The 14356-nt window shown below is 39.6% G+C and overlaps 1 protein-coding gene across 1 annotated transcript in view; it reads left to right on the plus strand.

Moving 5' to 3' along the window:
* WDR49 (WD repeat domain 49) overlaps positions 1–12604 on the plus strand; it is a 30331-nt gene extending 17727 nt beyond the window's left edge. The window contains 5 exon segments of the mRNA XM_075157706.1: positions 297–435; positions 1449–1594; positions 4170–4287; positions 8361–8485; positions 12459–12604. Coding sequence (XP_075013807.1) covers positions 297–435; positions 1449–1594; positions 4170–4287; positions 8361–8485; positions 12459–12604 — 674 coding nt within the window.
* Positions 12605–14356: the final 1752 nt, after the last annotated feature.

The raw sequence follows: 14356 nt of genomic DNA on the forward strand, positions 1-14356 counted from the left end.
CAACTCAGTTCAAAATTCGGTTCAACCTATTAGAAATAATAATCATGTTTAAGACAATACTGATAAAACACTTCTCTGTAGTAGTAAGGCGTGACTAGATTAATTTCTTTGTGACTGGTTTATTTGTGCATCTTTTATGAGGGTAATTACAGCCTTCCACCTGAACAGCGTGAAGCAATTTTCTGTTCAAGCTGAAGAAGGGAAAGGGGGGGTCGGTATCAGTAGCATACCCTCCGAGCTGCATTTTACTGCCACGTACTCTCGTTACAGATAGCAGAATGTTTATTGCCTCGTAGATCAGCCAGAACGTGCCCTCGTTATCACAGGGGGCTGGCTCTATCACTGCGCGGGAGGACCCAGGCGCTGGCTGGTGGCCAGGCTGTATGACTTGCCAGACGTGACCAAATCGCATCATTTCCAGAGTCAAGGACAAATGTATGTTTATATTGAGTTTGTGTACCGTGGACAAGTTTTTTTTTCAAATATAAGTATTTTTTTTTCCCAGAGGTGTGTAGGGACTGAAAGGACAGTTGGGTTCCTATCATTGTACAGGCATCAAAATAACATTTTCTGTGCAGTAAATATTGCATGAAAGTACAATGTACACACAAAGAATTTATAAAGAGATTTCAAATGCAGTGCTATATGTAATCTTTACTCCTCATTGATTTCATTTTGAATCAGTATGTTTTTAGCTCTTTAAATAACTCACTGGCTTAGTTGGCACGTGTTCCCTAGCAGCTCATTGTAGCAGAGATAGCAGGTAAAGCATTTCAGCCTTTAATTTAGATGCTTTTTGATACTGAAGATTGCAAGTTCAATTTTTGCTAATAGAATTGGCAATTACACAGGCACTGAGGGAAGACATGAGCCAAGGCTCGTGGCAGGACTGAAAGCCCTTGAGAATGTACCTTATTACTGGCCTAACAGGGGCAGTGAGAAATGCTTCACTCCTCCCCGTTTCTCCCATCCTCCCCTCTCAAAGGCTGAAGGAATCAATCCGGGCAGGAAACTAGTTCAAAGTCTGCAGGCAGTCAGCATCGGGCATTTCTGAGACGGTCCCAACCGTGAACCTTGTAATGCAGAGCTTCACGTTCACGCCACAACTCTGCATCGCCCTTAGGCGATACACGCTGGTCCTCCTCCGAGATGAGGACCTGAAATGAAACCTCTTCCCTTCCAAGGCGGGGGTGATACACAGTGATATACAGAACAGCAAAGGCCTTAAGACCCATTTCTCACTTCCTTAGAAGACCTTTACCAGTATTTTAATAGTCTGATCTTTATAAAAAGCACTTTTTTTTCCTTTTCCTTTTTTTTTGCCCCCCAGTGACCAGCGTTACACCCATATAGGAATGCAAGTTCTGTTAACCTTTTTAAGGTGAACTTTCATATAGCACGTGTATATATTAGGTTTGGTAAGATTTTTTTTTTTTTTTTGCTGTAAGTTTGGCTCAAGATTGGCTGATTCATTTGAAGTTAGTGTTGTTTAGTCCAGGGAGCTATGGTGGAAGAGTTGTTTGGAATAGCAGTATGGAAAATGCCTACCTTAAACTGCACTTCAATCCTTCAAAGCCTCTGCAATCCAAATCAGGTGAAAAAGCAACTTAGCCAAGTGATTTTGTTGAGAACCGGAGGTGACGTGCTATATTTTCCTGTGCATGTAATATCCCGGGTGCTACTAAATTACTGATAATTGAGTGTTGACTTGGGGGGGGCGGGGATTATTTACGACTTTGTCCTGTCAGAATGACAAAAAGCAGCCTTGAGGTGATGCTCACTCTGTTCACCTCCACACTTTCCATATATTCTCAAGGCTATTGCTTGTGGCTACTGTCACAGACCTACCTCAGCATTTTCATACCATTACCTTCAGCAAGGAGCATTCCCTTAATTTCTGCCTTGTTTAGTTCTAGACTATAAATAAGTCTAACAGCTCATGAAACTGAGCCTTGCAGAGCTCTACCCTGGAGGCTACTCAAAACCTGACAATTTCATTGGTTTGACAGTCTTTACAGACTAACATCTCATATATAATAATCATTATGCCAGTTGGAAATCCGTAATTATGGCCCACTCTAAAGTGTAGCACAGTAGACGAGAAATAATGTCGAGTACTCCACTGAAGGAAGTGTGCTGAGAGAATCTGTCGAGCCATTTTCTCTATATGATTCCTATTCTGGCTCCTTCTCCCCAACTCCCCAGTCAGTACGGTGGGAAAAATAGAGATATTTATGCCCATTTCTAGGAATGCAGTTGTCTCAACACATACAGCACCCAGGAGGGCTGTAAGAAATAAATCAGTGATTTACTGCGTGTATACGCCAGCTAGGATGCATATCTGTTTGACTGCTTCTAAGGAGCTAAATATTTTAGATGAGGAAGGCTTACAATACTGTGAATGTCACTGATATGTCAAAGGAACAATAAGCTTATTGAGCTTTTAGGGGTCTATTCTTCAGCCTGCTGCTGATGCCGGTATCCTGAGTAAGCTGGTGTAGAGTTATTGCCAATGCTGCTGGGGAGGGGTTGTTGCAGCCCTGGGGCTCCCTGGAAAAGGTGCCTGCTGACGATCCTGCGGTCCCACAGACCCTCTCCAGAAGTCATGAACCCAATATTTAGGTGATATAAATTCTCCATCTCTGCTGATCTAAAAGGAGGAAGAACCATCGACGTTAGCTAAGGATCTGGCCCTGTAATTAGGCAACACTTTTTCTGTTTAGACAGCTGCTTGTGTGTAGGCAACTCATTGATGTAGTGGCTGGGATGTGCAAATGAGGTAGAGACTGTGTTTTGTGCTCATTAAAGAAGGCACTAGGAATCTCATATGGCCACCATCTGCCGCCCTGTTTGTTGAGTTTGATCATTAGTCAATGAATGGTCCTACTGAAATTCAGTGATTAATCTCCAGGATATGATTCTCTTTATCATGATGAAGGATGGCAGAATTTAGCTCATCATAATAAAATTGTACGAATGTGCAAATTCTCTTCAAAGGAGATTGGGATTCATAAAGCAGTTAAGTACAAAAATGGGAAAATTAGCTGTGAGTTTTTGTAATGCTTATTTACAAACACAAGCTCCTTGATAAAAGCTGGGAATCTCTCTTGTAGATACGCAGTGACTAGAACAGCAATGTGGTTGTGCTTAAAGAAGGACTCCTAGAAGGCACACAATGTCTGCAGGCGATTTTAATGACACACCGATTTCAGCAAGCTATTATGAGGCTTTTCTTCCTAGACACATTGACAAGTGTTTTAAAGTATTTTCTGTACACTGGCTTGGCTCAATTTGTCTATAACGAATAAAATGAGTTTTAGGGAAAAGGGGGGTTATTAATGGCCCTGATTTATTAAGTATGTAACAGTCTTTAATTTTCTCTTACTAAAAAAAACAGTTCAGAGACCTTGGAGTTTTTAATAGCATGTTGGAATAGTTTTTCAAACAACAAAGCATTAAGTCTTGTTATGGATCCATTTCACTTTTTATGCGAAATGGTTTGATCATAACTGATACTGACAGGGAATTTAAATAGTCTAAATCCAGCCTGGCAACAAACGTAGAATCATAATATGTACAGATTTATAGCCCATGAAATTGCTCTAAAGTCAGCGAGGTTGCATAGGACATACGTCACAGCACGTTTTGGTTTTGTAGTGGTATCTTCAGCTGTTTCTATCCTGAGAATGTAAAATATATTCTCAGTTGTTTTTTACTGGTCATTCTTTGAAGCTGCATCACGTCTACAAAACGATTTGAAAAGCTGCGGATTTATTTACTATGTTTGAAGAAATCTGTTCATAGGGCTATTGATTTTTTTTTTTTCTCCTGCATCTATATGCAGTTTCACCAGTTACTTTCACTCCTATAAAGAAAACTGTTTACACAGAGATTTACTCTGGATCACAGTATTCATGAATAGAAAATAAAGGTTAAATTTCTGAAAGAGCATTTTTTGTGCCGTAACTCTTTTGCATTTCGCATTGCTCAGGGAAATGAATGCTTCTAGCAACCAACTTGCAATATGTATTTCATGTGGATGAAATTTATTTGCAGATTTGTCCCATTCAATATTTAAAAAGTGACTGGAACGATGAGTTCGTGCACAGCAGAGGCTGCTTCAATGCAGAATTGCTCAGCCTGCCTATTTGGCCACACGTGTGTTTTAGGAGGAGCGTGGAACAAGCCGTGTTTCCCGTGGAAGCTTTGCAATCCGCTGGGGAGGCAGCTGATGGCAGGGTGTGATGCTCCTGCTGGAGCTGGATCCATGATCGTGGCTTCTGATGAGTGAGTCAGCATCTCCTAATAGGTCAGGCAGGCGAAAGTATGGCATCTATAGGTAGAGTGGAAGGAAATCAGTCCACTGTATCTTTTTGTTCTCTAATTCGATAGGACAAGCGCAAAGGGATTGGGTTTTACTTGTGGCTTTTTTTGTTGTTGTTTGTTTTGTTTTTAGCAAAGGGAAAAATGGAGCAAAGCTTCAAGCGTCAGGTCTAGGCTATTGAGGGAAGTCCGCGGGAGCCTTTTCACTGACTCTCCCGTGCAACCAGGCAGCTAAAGAAAAACTATTTCCCCTCCCACCCACCACAAGAAGGGACTAGCAGAAGGAGACTTCTCCTTATCGATCCTCCAGGGCCAGGACCACAGGCAGTGAGCAATGGTCCTCGGGAAGCTTTCAGACTCCTCCCGTCTGGATTCAGATACCTGGGTGTTTTCTGTTCCGACCAGGACGCTGCTGCGTCCCCGTCAGAAGGTTCCCAGCCCACTCCCGTTCAGCTCCATTAGCTCTTCCTGTGGAGGCTGGAATGTCTTAGGAACAACTTTTCCCTCTTTAGACAGTACTTGGGTAGACAGATGAAATACAAATAAAAAGTAGCTGTGGTACGGTAGTTATTCTGACTTTTAAAAACAGCACTTCCAAGAACTGCCATGGTAGAAATAAATACGGATGTCTCAAGGGAGAGATGTGCTTGCTTTCTCTCTCTCTTTTTTTTTTTTTTTCTTTCGGGAAAAGGATGACAAATGATATATTTATACATAGGAGAGTCTGCCTATTTTATTTGAAGACTACAAGAAATCATTCAAGTTTCAAGCAACTCTTTGCTCCGTACTTTTAGGAAGAAAATCAGCAAATTGAAAATCTTGCCTTTCACAGGAAGGGTGCTGCCAAAAAGAAGCACAAGAAAAAAGGCTGATGAGGATGAAGACACAAAGAAAAGCAACTCCTTTTCTTGAAGAGGAATCTCCTAATTTTGTTATGGAGGATAAACAGTAATTTTACTTGTAAGTAGGGTTTATGCAGTGGTACGCTTTGACCTATTATGTCAAAATTGGATAAAAAGCTAAAAAATACAGGATGCTTCAGACCCAATTTTTTTGAAAATATTGGAAGACTTCAAGATTTTATGTGAAAACAAAACATTGAAATTGTCTCCAATTCTGTTAACGTAACAGAAATTATATTTTAAGTAAATTCATGTGCTTTATCAAGTTGTTCATGCTTTGCTTTCCCCATCCTCCGGTTAGGAACATGGATTCATGCGACGTGCAAAGAGCAAATGGAATTTTCCGGCATCGCCTAGATGTCAGGTGCTGAGTGCATCTTGTCCATGTGCTAGAAAGTGTCTCCTTGAAATGTAAGGGGATGGTGTAGTGTCATGCCTGTTTGCTTATATAGTGTACATGGCTTTATGATTACATTTATAGACTCTATTTTCTCAAAAATGATGGGTGGTTTGTTAGATGCTATTACGAAAGATAATATTTAGTCCTGCTGACAATATGTATTAATCTTTATCGCTTTGGTATGCTTTTAAGCATTTCATTTTTCAATAGCCTTCTGTAGCACGGACTATACAAAATACAAGCAGAGTAAAATGCAATTGTACTAAAATACGTCCTTGCATTAAATTTTCTGAACATAAAATCTTGAAACGTTTACAGGATGAAAATACTTTTTAGATAGCATTCACAAATTTAATCTTAACAATACCATCTGAATCATCAAAATGAATTAAAATTGAAGGTAATTTTGTTATATGTGAGGTTATTTCTATATGGGATAAAGTATTTGTTAAAGACTGAACAGCAGATAAAAAGAACACTGAGTGAAAAACATTTTTAATATACTTTAAATCTAGACTCTAATTTCAGAGCACTCCCCCTAGATTTCACTCTGTGAAGCAGTTAGAAATCAGACCTGAACTGGGCCCAACACCATCGCTTTTAATATTCCGACAGGAAAACAGCAAACTGCTAAATAAGTGCCATTTTGTGAGGTCTCCATTCTTCCCAGGCATTGCCATTTTTTGCCTCTTCCCAACCGTGTAACGAACAGGGGGAGGTGCCAGCCCCCTCCTCCACCTCCCAGCCCAACGGGTGCCTCGGGAGACCTCTTTAGGGAGGGGATGGCAGGGGGGGTTTGTCTGAGTGCCTGAAGATAAATAGATCAAGTTGTTCCACTTTTGGTACGTTTTTACAAGCGCATGAAAAAGAAACTGGCTTTTGGGTGTTCTCGTAGATATGTTACTAGAAAGTGGCCTTATGAGGGATTCTCTCTCTTGTTAGAGCCAGATTCCCAGAAATAGTGCTTTTAGTAAAAATTGCTTTGGGATCATACCAACATGTCCTAGTTTCCAATTCTGCAGTGATGTGAGGCATTTCTGAGACTATGTTCTTTTTTGGAGACGTTTATGGTAATGTATAAACCTCTAGATCAGTTAATTTTTACAGAATTCAAACTTCATTAAAAAAGATGATTAGGAGCTCACTTCAGCAAGTGAGCCAGTGAATTTCTGGCTCACTTGCCGAACGTCTAGCTTGTATTTGCACGACGAGGGGGTTGTTTCACATGTGATTTGCAAATCGCTATCTACCTGATCTGAAGCCCTCCAAAATTGTGAAGAAACCTCCTCTTGGACTTAAAGGGCTTTTGATCTGACCATAAATTACTAGAACTAGTTCTGTTGCTTATGCTCGCTGAAACAGAAGTGCATAGAATTGCAAACACATTTGTATGTCCCATCCCTTCATCCTATTGTGGAAACAGCAGCCATTTCTGAAAGGGGGGTCCATCTCAGGGTAAGGAGAGAGTACATGCTACTCTCTGGATTTTCTGTTTATACTTTCTGTTTATACACAAAAAGTGTTTCATTTTTCTGGGAAAAATTCGCAGACGAAAGAAACTTTCAAATGCCAAACCAACATGAAGCAGTGAAGTGGTAAACTGCTATTTTGACATAATTTCCCTAGTTACATGTATGTATAAGCACATTCTAAGAATATTCTGGGCTTGGTTTTTAATTTGTCTTTTCAGAATGGATAAAACAAAAGAATAAGAACCTTCCTACTGAAGGACAGCTATAGTTTCAAACCTCTTTCTTCAGCCATGTTATAAAAGGTATCTATCTAAAAGCAGAGCACTAAAGTGTTCTTGTGGCTGCTTAAAGCTTACTACTTAGCTGGCAGGCAATAAAACTTTTCTTCTGTGTTCTTCCCTAAAGGTCTGCTTCATGTCATATGTATATACATATATAACTATATAAATATCTTAAAATAAATATATAAAATGTACGTATCTAAAAAATATCCCCCTCCTCCCCCCAAATGCTTTTCGAACAGGGATGAATCTCAGTTCTACAGCTAAGAAAAAGACTGAAGCTCACAGCGTGTGCAACATCTCGATGTCGCCATTGGCAAGCAGACGGTGGATAGCTGCTCCCCAGATCAATAGGTACAGATTCCTCCTGTGAGCCCGACCTTGAGGGAGATGCTTGCATTCAGTTTGCTGTGTTTGGGGAGCCCGTGAGCGATGCGCCTTGCAGCCAGGTACAGATTTATTACTGTGCCACAGACATTTTTGCTTTTGATGTGGGCCCAACTGGCTCTCCTAGTACCACTGTTTCCAATGACATCTTAATATTTCAGCAACAAATGAAACGTAGCACCTGAATTTTTCTCGGTACAGACTTGTTTTCACAAAATGAAGCAGTAATTAGCACTATTAGTTATCCTCAAGAGGCTGGCCCAATTTCTCAGCACTTACTGTACCAGCTGCGTTCATCTCATTTAGGAAGGATCCCATCTAGAGCAGGCAGAGTTTTGGCTTTCTAACTGAAGTGGAAGCTGGTTTTAGGAAAGAAAGATAACTTTTTTCCCCCTAAAAGATAGCAAAGAATTAACTGTGTCTTAAAGAGCAAAAAATAATCATGTTTTTATCCTACACATCTGTTTAGAGGTCCTGAACATTTTTTGCCTGTAACTATATTGTCTGCCTGGTAGAGTAATACTATGAAGATTAGATGGGAAAAGTTAACTTATCATAGAAGCATTTGGTTTTTCAGTAAACCTGGATTTTTAAGGTGTGCTAAGTCATTGAATATTGGAGCCCTTAAGGAGATTGATGGCACGAATGAGTCTGACTTTGTTCTTCTGCCTGAGAAATACTTCAGGGAAAAGACAGAGGAGTGGAGCTCTGAAAATCTGAGTCTTCCTAGCCTGTTGGAAAATAAGTAGACCTTCATTATTTTCTCATTATTCCAGCTCTCAGCACAGAAAGGCAAAAAATAAAGGTCACTAGCTTTTACCATCTGTGCTAAAATGAGATGAAGGTAATAGAAAACTCCAAGATTTATTGCTTAGCAGCTGATTTGAGGCTTCAAGTAAGTAGTAAGACATATAATCCTATCTCAACAACTTCTTACTTTGTAAGGGCATGTTCCATAACCCACTGAATTTGACTGGAAAAATCAGAACTTCTTTCATCAGGCACTGGATCAGGCTTTACAGGTTAATTGAAAAAATGAGTCTGAAATACTGACTTCTGAATTTGTTTGACCGAAGAAAAAGGATTTTAATTTGTGAACAGATTTTAAAAAAATACATCCAAGAGTATGAGAAGGAAATAATATTTGGATATTGTGCCAGATGATTTCTGCCCAGGTATGATGTTTAATAAGATGAGAGACTTCCCGCAGTCCATTTGGAAAACATAAGCTTCATTCAACTGTCAAACGACTGAAGATGGGAGAATGAAAGCTGGGCAAGAGGCTGCTTCAGCTAACTTGAGAAATAATTTTCTCCTTGGTGTAGTTACAGTCAAAACCCAGCAGCATCAGAGAACTCCTCATTTCCCTGACCAACGCTGAATGTGTAAGTGCCTGGTGATGGCTTAATTGGTCATTAAAATAAATTTTTGATGAAATGGAACAAAGTTGGAAATGTTTTGAAAGTCAACACAGTTGACTTAAAAAGGAGGCTGGAAAAACCCAATTGCTTCTGTACTCTGTCTTTACCAAGCACCTTCAGACACAACATTCTGCTTTAGGTGTTCCTACTAAACAAGCAAAGTCCCAATAAAATGTCAGCAGTATCGGCCTCCTTAAAACAGGTATATTGGCTATCTGGGTGTCGACTTGGTCCAGAGACACCTTTCACTGTTCAAGTCAAGCTGGCTCTTGGCAAAGTTCGTGTAACTGCTTAATTTGATTCATTAAAGAAGTTGACTTGTGCATTCATTAGTGTCTTTGCATCCTTGATGAGCCTTTCTGATGGCTTTGCAATTGGCTTTGCAGTTTCTCCCCATTCTTTAGAAACCTCCTCTCAAAACATAATAGCTAACAATCTGACTATGGGATGAAGGATACGTGACACTTATAACCACGCACGCTATAGCATTCAATTGATCGTGGTTTGTAGATACAAATATCAGCTATTCGAAGGTCAGCATTTGGTGCTCTTCTGTGAGACACCATCAGCTTTCGGTGAGATGGATAGCAAAGGTCAATAGCTAAGCTCGGGGAAAGAAATGAGGTGGAAGAACCGAATTGTGTTCGACACTTTGCAGCTGACTCAGCAAGGCCAAATGTGCAATCTGAATTAAATACTTGGAAGCTGAATTAATTGTCATATGAGCTTCAGGTTTTTTAATCAGGTGCCTGTTTTCATCTGACCAAGGGATGTTATTTCTCAGTAAGGATTTCATTAGCGTTGTCTCTCTCACTCCCTGTCTCTCCCCACCTCTCTCTGCTTTTCCTGTGAAAGGCAAGGTCTAAAATACTGTGCTTTTAATATAGACGATTCCAGCATTTCAGAACTTTCCCACTATTTTAGCTTAAATATCCAAAGCTCATTCTCGTCAAGCAAAAGAATAAGTCTTGCACTTCCCGCATCCTTGTGAGTTGCTCAAAATGAGAGATAAATCAGAGATAATGCCATAAAAATAGCGTGGGCAGTGCAATTTTAAAAGGAAAACTTGAATGAAGTGTAATTGCTATGTGTGAATATCACCATTATCAAACTACATAAGCACAAGCTGTTAGTAAAACTGTATTTTATTTCTAAGTGGACTTGGCTTCTCAGTGACCACTGTACAGAGGGAACAGCTGGATTGTTAAAACAAATCTCTGTCATGTCGGTCCAATTTGTGCCACTGAGTATTTTTAATGTATTGTGGACACAGTTATACCTCAAGCACACTGATTATTAAGAATTTTTCCTGCATTGGCTGTGCTGTAGACATAGGCACTGTGAACGGATTTGTTGTTTGAGGCTTTGAACCATCCCTCATTAAACCCAAGAGCAGCGCTCTACTGCCTTTTGGATCAGGGTATCAGTAAATTGGTATGAGATTCTTCTTGCAGCTAACTTTAACAATTCCTAGTCAAAACTGTTCACATGTAAGTGTGTGTTTAAATTGCTTTCTTGTATCTGAAATACCAATTAAGTATTAAACCCCGGTAATGTATTAATTAGCTTTTTTTTTTTTTTGGAGCTTAATGTATCCTTTAATTAACTGAAGCCAGAAATGCACCTTACATCTTTAAAATTCTAATCCTTTAACTCACTGCAAGTTTCATCCTAAGCTTACGGAAATCAATAGATAAACTCCTGTAGCTTTCCCAAGAGCTAAGTACCTGTAATTATAGCTGTAAGGTAAGATTGCACAGTTTGGACAAAAACTTGTCTTGAATTTTTTGCTCTTGGTTTCCTGCACAAAGGGTATCGTTTCCTGCCCCAGCAGTAATGAGCAGGGCTCAGTGAGTATTGTGTACCTTTGATTCTGTTTTTTTTTTTAATGCTACCTACAGTGTTAACAATCACTTGGGAATAAAATTCCGTCTGCGCCTACTGGATTCATAGCTTGTTAAATGCAAGTGAACTTTCAGCTTAAATGGTTGCAGCAATTTTGATCTCTGCAGCTCATCCATATTCTGATGAGCTAACGCTCATCATCTTGTTAACAATATACGAGTGTATGAAATTCTTAACAAGTTAATTCCTCAGGCCTCTTTCCCAAAGAAAGTAGTACAGACTTCCAGCCTACACTGCTCAAATGAGATACTATCAGGTGTCATAGTAACAGTTCACTGAATATCATTTAATTCTTATTCATGAACTAGTCTGACTTTAGTGGGAGGGATATACGCATACGAGAAGAAAGAATCTTGTCCTTAATCTGGGACTGGAGGAATCCCTGAAGATCAGCCTGCTGTGTATATGTAAATAAATGGTTGCAGGGTAAACCTGCTCAGTCATGCAGACGTTCAGCGAACAGTTTAAATGCTCTTGTTTCAATAGAAGATAATTTGATTTTTTTTTTTTGAGTCCTTAATGTCAGGATAGAAGTTATAATAAATTAAAAGAATGGAGATTTGGAGAAGGAAAAAAAAAAGAAAAAAAAAAAAAGTCAGTCTAGTCTCTCTGAGCCGAGCAGAGGATTTACTTTTTCATAGAACCTCTGTGAAGAAGTAAAAAGCAAAGTTCTGCTCGACACTGGAAGGGTTTTGGTACGGGCAGCACGTACGGGGAGGGAGGCCTCTCCCTTTGGTTGATTCAGGACCTCCAGCTAATTTTAATACAGTGATTTAAGTGGGGAAGAAATAAAATAGAGTAAGCAGTTACAAAAGCACCAGTGAAGGCACATTCCCAGGGATTTCCCCCTTGAGATTGACTGGGTTTGACTTCAGTGCCCAACAAGGTGCTGGCTCCGGCTGAGGACTTCCCAGGAACGGGGGCATCTCCAAAGAAGGGCTGTCCTCCCCTGCTCTTTTACTGGCACCAAAGCTACCCTGCCGTACCTCTCCAAGGGAAAGGCTTTTTCTCCTCCATCCAGTCCATCTGTTTTCCTGTTTTGTAGGATTTAAGTTCTCTGACATCTTCACTCTTCCATCAGATTTGTTAGACCTGGCCAATGAACTCAAAGGGTGCACGGGAGAGATGGATACAGCGCAGTCCTCGGGACTGCACAAGCCTTGGTTCCCTAACTGGGAGAAAAATTACCAAAAAGCTAAACTTGTCAGCAGAACTGGAAGCAGAAAATTCAGTGTTGTTCTCTGTGAAGTATAGTGCTGGAGGTCTGCCTCTTTTATTTTTTTTCCTGTTCCAGCAGCCCGATTTTCGCAGTGTACCTCACCAAACGTATAACTGAATTTAGTGTGGAATTCACTCCTGTTTTGTAGCCTTGAAAGTTGTATTTGATGAGAAGAGCCTGCTCCCAAAAGAAATTCATGATCATGAACAAAAAGCAAGGCAACTCTGTGAGCGAGTGTACAGTGAAGGCAAGATAAAAAGAAATAAGAAGCAAGCAAAGCTGGAAGAGAAATAAACCTGCTCTTACAAAGGAAGGTGTGTATAATGAACACCGTCTACAGAGTGAAACTGCCTTTGCTACATGCTATTAGTTTTTACAATGCACTGCGTTTTTTCTTAGGGCAACACTTTCAGCCATTACTTGGGATCTCGTCCTTACGCAGCTCTTAGGTCTTAACTAGGATCCCATTTCTCTAGCTTGTCCTGTGTTTTTCATCAAAGTTACTGAAGTCAATGAGGTTATTTTTATGCTTTTTTTGTCTGTTTTGAGTCATTTTTCTGACTGAAGTCCAGCTGAAGTTTCTAGGCATTTGGATGTTCTTGGAGTGTTTTAAAACTGAGACTAATCAAATCCAGATCTCATTTACACCAAATAGTTTGGGTCCAGTCAAGCTATTTGTCAGTTATTTACCCTCTCCCAAATTTAAGGTTTTCTCTGAGTTTCATGTTCTAACCCTAAAAAGAGGAATGCAAGTGAGAGGCCAGAGAAGAATCTGATGTTTGCAGCAAGCATGTGCATCCCCAAGGTTTGATATTCATTAATTCCGATTAAGTAAGTACTGACCCCGAACTTGATCTCACATTTCTACCAGACATCCCTTTGTATCTGTGAAGCCATATGCAAATGACAATTAGCAGCTGAGCTGGATGCTTGGTTGGATTAGGTGGTGCCTAACCATTAATCATGGCAATCATGGCTCTTTTTCCCTTGGACTTAAAAATGAAAAAAATATTTCGTGTTTCTTTGGATATGAAAAAAACCCCAATATTCTGACATTGTTTTACTCTAATCTCCTTTTTGAATCTGAAGGGCAAGAAACCTCTATAGACAACCTAATTTCCTACATTTTCTAGCTTAACACCTGTTCTGGATAAATTTGGGGAAAGTAATTGACTATTCAATTGCTTGCCTAAACTGACGGAAATGTTTTAAGAGGTACTTTTTCTAAAAACTCAAGCCCTAATTCTTTCTCTGCCGGGAGCTTTGCTATTCATTAAGGAGCAAGGTCAGATTATAGGAAGAAAATCACGAGCTGGTTTCCAAACAGCATCTGCTCAGGAAATACGGCTCTGTGCAATATATGGTTGAGTGTTTGTCTTATAATTTCTATTGGAAAAATATTTTCTCACTATTAAGTGGACTTCATTCAAACCAATTTACATATCTTACTGAAATAATGTTAGTATTTTGGCTCATCCTCAAGTTTAAGTCAATCTGCAAAATATCCTGTTGTGGAATAATTTGCATGTGTAATTTGCCAGACCAAATCCTGCAAAGATTTGAGACGTTAGTCACGCTGAATTCAGTAGGACTATTCAGGTTTACATATGTGTTTAAAAAAAGAAGTCTCAAGTGCATAGTCACTTACAAGGTCAAAACTTGTTTTTTCCAGTATCATGTAAATTTTAAAGTAAATAAAATCTCCTCCTACAAGAATATAGTTGCATAGTAACACGATAATGGGTAATATCAAATATGTGTTAATTAATTCAGAGCCATTTTAGTACCTAGTGGCATGGATATAAGAATCAGTGGACAACGTCATGAAGTAAAGCAAGCTGAGGAGGGTTAAGTAATTAAGCCAAAGACTTGAAGAATAGAACTTTAAATTTTTGTTGTATTTTTTTTTGCCAGAACTGTATCTCATACCTTCTATCTGTGTTTTCTCTGACAATTTTTTACAGGTCTCCTGTATTATTGCCTTAATGACTTTAGGACCTCAATTACACGCATACTAGATGCTTGATGCTTTTTAAGCAGTGAAAA

The sequence above is a fragment of the Calonectris borealis genome, chromosome 9 (assembly GCF_964195595.1).
Source record: "Calonectris borealis chromosome 9, bCalBor7.hap1.2, whole genome shotgun sequence".
NCBI lineage: Eukaryota > Metazoa > Chordata > Aves > Procellariiformes > Procellariidae > Calonectris > Calonectris borealis.